Source organism: Propithecus coquereli, unplaced genomic scaffold (assembly GCF_000956105.1).
Source record: "Propithecus coquereli isolate 6110/MARCELLA unplaced genomic scaffold, Pcoq_1.0 Scaffold316, whole genome shotgun sequence".
In the NCBI taxonomy this organism is placed as follows: Eukaryota; Metazoa; Chordata; class Mammalia; order Primates; family Indriidae; genus Propithecus; species Propithecus coquereli.
Window position 1 is genome coordinate 568,989 of NW_012148797.1, and position 5,841 is coordinate 574,829.

The following is a 5,841-nucleotide window of genomic DNA, read 5'->3' on the forward strand; positions in this document are numbered from 1 at the left end:
AAAGGATGGGTTCTCAGCTCCAGGCAATTACTGTGTAACTACAGTTGATGACTGTGATCATCCCATCTTTGCTGAAGGCAATCTCTGACCTCAGCCCAGGCCCTCCCTTTACCTTTACCAGGGCCAGGCCAGCTCCTGTTGCACAAATGACAAAAGACTTAACCTGCCCCTCCCAACCACTGGCCTGAGGTAGGAATGTAGGCTTTAGTTCTCGAAAAGCAGTGCAGGATGTTTTAAAGTACAGAAAATATTTTTTCCAGGTTTTTCAGGCCATTCCCTCTGTTACAAAATGAAAAACTCTTAACTGATGCCTTTAAGTCATCTTCACGATGCATCAGAGTTAATACAGCTAACTTGAAATTAATCAGGATCAAAAAAATCATACAAAAACAATAAGGCTTACCTATGCACAGATACATTAAGTTGCAACACATAAAACAAAGATAGAACAGCAGGTAGTTTTGAGATCCAGGAATGATATAAGTATGTACTCCACAGTTATAAGTCTGGAGCTTTCTCACCTTACCTGTGAGACATTTTTTTCCAGCCTCTAGAATCAAGAACTATTAAAAGTATACACTTGGAAATCATGCCATATAATTCAGTCACTCATTAAACAAACACTTAAATTGCACGCTGTGGCAGTACCTGGCACTGTGCTCAGGCCAGAGTTACAGTATTTAAACAGGCAGCTCATTCTCTTATGGAGCCTACAATCCAACATGGGTATAGACTTCAAGCAAACGTATATTGTAGCATTTCTAAAAACCATTCTGTTAATTTTAAAATCTTTTGCACACCCCCTGAAAAAAAGAAAGAAAAAACTAGTAGACAGATTTCAAACCATTTGAAAATACAGCTTTTCCCCCAGCTGCTAAAAGCAGTGTTCTCAAAAATCACATACATGTACTCTTCCAGTTCTGACCTGCTCATAGTTTGCTCATAGTCTCTGTACACTTGTTTATGATAAAGAATACTGATTAGACTATCAATAATGAAATAACTATCAAACTAAACCAAAAGGTTATTTAATTCCAGAAAATGTTTGAAGTATATAACCAGAGGGACACAAAAATCCATCGAACCAGGGTGTTTCTACCTCCCAAATCTGTTGCCCGACCCTCTCAAGAGCTTAGTCTAATCAACTATTTCATTGCACATTAACCAAGAGCAGATCAAGAAAGGCCTGGCTTATGTGATCAAGTCTGAAGTATTAGCATATCCCATGACCCAAGGGCTGGTGCTGGCTCCCAAACGGTCTGGTGCTGGAGTCCAAGACAGTTGCCCAGTCCTTGGTCACATGACAGGGGGCCTGGTCCCAGCTGATCTCGGGACAGGGAGAAGAGTTTGGAGCTGCCAAAAGGTCTTTTACATCGGTGAACGCACAACTGTAGCAGAGTCTCCACGGGCTAACTGATGTACAGCTGTCCATAACAGCAGAGTAAAAATGCAAAAGAAAATTCCCTTTCACACTAATTCCCTTGAAATCTGGTTCAGTACGCTCTCCGCAGTGAAAATTCACTCGCAAAAAAAATTTTTTAAAAACCAACAAACAAACAAACAAAAAAACACACCACACTACTTTGCACAAAAGTTTTGAGATCCGGGGGGGAAAAGGATTAAGAAGATAAGGTGCCTTAGTCAAAAATGACAAGATTAGAAAGGTGATACCAGAGAGAAACTGTAAGAGGGGCAGGGAAAGGGGATTCAGGTGTGCTATGGAAAAATAGGAAAAAAAGCTCCAGGTCCTGGAAAGCAGGTTCATTAGAGAAGACAAGGCCTGAGGGAGAAAGCCAGTGACTTGGGGACCCTGAAGGCAGGGGGCTCGGCGGAACGCGCGTCTATCCCCCTAAACCGTCAGGAAGACGAGATCTCGACTCCAGATGCTGAAACGGGAGCGGGGAGGAGATTCGAGTGCCCGGCGCCTTGGGGCAAAGGGCAGCTCTGGGACTGGCTCCCGGGGATGCAGGGTGGATGGGGAGGCAAGAGAGAAGCGAGCCAGGCTCGGGGCACGGCGAGGGCAGGGGCTAGGGCGCCGCGCGGGTCGTGCGGGTTCAGGCGTCCGGCCCGGGCTCCGGTGCCGCTTACTCACCTCTCCGAACTGGAAGGCTGAGACGATGGTGACAACGACGCCCACAAAACAGACGTAGAGCCCATACCTGTGGGACAGGCAGGTATAGGTCTGTCTCTGTAAGAGCTTGAGCAGCATCACCCCGGCCGCCGCCACGCCACGCCACGCCCCGAGGAGCCAAAGCCGCCACCGCTGCCTCAACGAGCCGCCATGCAGGGGCCCCGGCCGGGCCGCCGCACTCAGGTCACAGCCTCCGGGCGCCGAGCATTGCAGCTCCGGGGACCGACGCCCGCCCGGCTCCGCGCCGCGGCCGCCGCTTCCGGGAGCCGGGAGCCCACGCCCTCGGCGCGGTGGAGGCGGACCCGCGGCCCGCGAAGCGGCCGGCGCCGCCAGGGTCTGACCCGGCGAGAGGCGGCTGCGGCGCCGGCAGGGTTGCCAGCGCCACCTTGAGGGCGGAGGGGCAGAGGGCAGGCGCGCGCCCTCCCCATCTGCGCGTGCGCGGCGGGCCCTGTGCGTGGGGCTGGGTGGGGCTGGGCGGGGCTGGGATCCTTGCACCGGATTGGGCAGGCAAGCGAGGGAGCGCCCGGCCCTCAGTCTAGGGCTCTAGGCTGTGCCACTGACCATGCTATAAGGCTGTGAATATTTTTTGTACGTAGGCATAAAACCTTTGTGCATTTACAACAATCGGGAAATCATGGTTTTTCACAGCGCTAAGAGGAGATGCTGTATGAGGCTCCTTTCCCACCCCTCCAAACATTGTTTTAAAGAGGAGACTTTAGGGGTAAATCTGCCAAAATCAAATTTCATTCATTCATTTCATTCATTAAATGTCTATAGTGCCTGGTGCCTGGCATAGTGCTTAGTGTCAGCATTCGAAAATGAACCGGACCTGGCCACTGTTCCCACAGTCTAGTAGGGTGATAAACATGTAAACCACCAATCAAAAAAGTTGTTGCGAAAGAAATCATGAGATGTACTGAAGGGGAACAAACGCAGGCGTGGCCAGTTAATCCTACTCTGGCACCAGGTTAGTTCCAGGAGGTCCTACCCTTGGCGCCTCTGATTTAGGAGAAATCTTTTATTAATCCCAACACACCCTAGTGAATATGTTTTTTTTCCTAGTCACCCTGGGAAACAATACACTCTTCTAATGTTGCCGTCATTGAAACCATTTTTAGAATTATCTTCAGCGCCAGCTTCAGGAAATACTCAAAATGTGCACTTTCAACTTGATGGTCTGATGGAATTAACAGAGTTGCAAAAGGGGTTCACTTTACTTCAATCCAAGGCAAGGTTTTTACATTTTTCAGTCAATTCTTTTCATCCTTCTTTAGGAAAAGCTGATATATGCTATATGTATATGACAAAGATTATAGCAGTTGCATAAGACATATACAGTTCTGAGGTCTTTTCAAGCATGGTAACAGATATAAAACCCTCCACCACTCAACAGGACTCTCCAGATGCTGGCCAACATTTACTTAGCATCTATCACATGCGCAGCTCATCTAATCCTCACATCAACCTTATGATGTAGATACCATTATTATCCCCATTCTATAGATCAGTAAACTGAGGTACAAAGAAGTTAAACAGCTAACATCACACAACTAGTAAATGACAGAATTGAGATTTGAACCTAGTAGTGGGCTCTAGAACAAGGCCAAGATTAAGGGGAAGAATAGTGAGGTGAGTCACGCAAGTACAGGGACAGATTCTCTCTTTGTTTAAAATTTTGGTATTTTGTTCTTCATGGATATTTTGCATTAATTTTGATCTTTTAAAATATTGCATTAAAATATTACTCATCTTGATTAGTGAGTTTTTTTTGGATTTCCCTTAAATTTTGCACCCAAAGCAAGTGCCTCACTCTCCTCACGCTAGGCCTGGCCCTGCCTAGAACCTGTGCTGTTAAAACAGTGTGCTTTGACTAAAGACAGTGGCTTATGCCTGTAATCCAAACACTTTGGGAGGCCGAGGTGGGAGGATCACTTGAGGCCAAGAGTTCAAGACCAGCCTGGACAACATAGCAAGACCCCGTCTCTACAAAATATAGAAAAATTAGCTGGGCATGGTGGTGTATGTCTGTAGTCACAGCTACTCAGGAGCCTGAGGCAGAAGGATCACTTCAGCCCGGGAGTTTGAGGTTACAGTGAGCTATGATGATGTCACTGCACTCTAGCCTTGGCAACAAAGTGAGACCCCATCTCAAAAAAAAAAAAAAAAGTGTGATTTGTTGTAGTGCAAGTCACCCTTAAATATATTTCTACCTCTTTATGCTCCAGCCACACAGCCTAAAGAGAGTTAGGAGCATTTTCTAGGTCCTTTCTTCCAGAGAACTTGCTCTCGTCCACTCTCTCTCTCTTCCCCTTCTAAGCCAGTATGGTTAAACTTGAGCAAAAGAAATGTGAGTGTAATATGATACACCTGTTGTACCTATCGCATAGAATTATCAGGAGAGTTAAATAAGATAATGCATAAAAACACTTAAGTGCCTGGGACATTTTAAATGTTGGGGACAATTTAAGAAAAGAATATTTAACTTTGTTCTATACGCAATGAGACTTTTCAGTAAGAGAATGAACTGATTAAATATGTACTTCAAAAACATGAATCTCCTAGTAAGTAAATGTATCATTTCTGGAAATGATTTTAAATTATCAGTATCTGAACAGTGGAAGAAATACACAGAGGAGCCTCTCATTTATCTGGAGATCTGTTATCTGGCAACCTAAGCAAGCCAGAAAAGCAAAAAAAAAAAAAAAAATCAAAAAGATTGTCAACGACCCAATGAAACCCTGAGTTTTGCTTTTCAACGAACCCCTCAATCTCTCTCTTTCAAAATCTGATAAATGTAATTCTAAGAAACTTTGTTATCTGGGTTTTCAGTCCATAGCAGATCAGGAAAAAAACTAAATTGGGAACTGCCTTTCTCCCAAGCAAGAAGTGACTGTTGGCTTGATCTTGAGAAAAAAATGAGAGGAAAAAATATTTTTTTAAAAAAGAAGTCAGCCAGGCATGGTGGTGAGCAGCTGTAGTCCCAGCTACTCGGGAGACTGAAGCAGGAGGATTGCTTGAGCCCAGAAGTTCAAAGCTGCCATGAGCTGTGATTGGGCCAAGGCACTCCAGCATGGACAACAGAGTGAGACCCTGTCTCTTAAAAAAAAAGAACATCAAACTAGTTCAAAAAGTATAAGCATCTTCTTCAGGTCAATAAATTGAGGCAAGAGCAGAGATACATGAAGGCACCAGTATCCAAGTACAGCAGGATAATATGTCAGAGTGGTGAGTCTAATCTTTGAGACGAGTTTAAGTAATGTTTAGTGTTTATTCAACATTTGCGAATGAACATTTTGTGTTGGGCATTTTACTGTACCTTGAGTGACCTAGGTACCTAGATCCCTGGGTACTGAGGAAGACTTGGTCCCTGCTTTCATGGAACGTACACTCTAGAGGGACAAATACATACTGAGTTAGTATTTTGAGGGGAACTAACCTAGCCTGGAAGGTCAGGGATGGCTTCCTGGAAGAGGTGATGCTAAAGACAGAGTTGAAGATGCAAGATGGTGGGTGGGAGGGAGGCAGGAAGGGAAGTATGTTCCAGGCAGGGCTGGCCATGTTGAAGGCTGTAATCTAAGGCAAAAGAGGCTAGAGGTGCAATGAGATGGATCCAGAGAGGCTGGCAGGGCTTTACAGGCCATATCAAGAATAAAGGACTTTATCCTAAAGACAATGACAAATGTTAATAAAATCCAAGAAGTGACATGATC

The 5,841-nt window shown here is 45.4% G+C and overlaps 1 protein-coding gene across 1 annotated transcript in view; it reads right to left on the reverse strand.

The window, feature by feature from the left end:
- The window catches only part of GNPTAB (N-acetylglucosamine-1-phosphate transferase, alpha and beta subunits), a 74,855-nt gene extending 72,532 nt beyond the window's left edge, over positions 1-2,323 (reverse strand). The window contains exon 1 of the mRNA XM_012650273.1: positions 2,093-2,323. Coding sequence (XP_012505727.1) covers positions 2,093-2,209 — 117 coding nt within the window. The 5' untranslated portion in view covers positions 2,210-2,323. The remainder of the gene's footprint in view (positions 1-2,092) is intronic.
- Between the last annotated feature and the right edge of the window lie 3,518 nt (positions 2,324-5,841).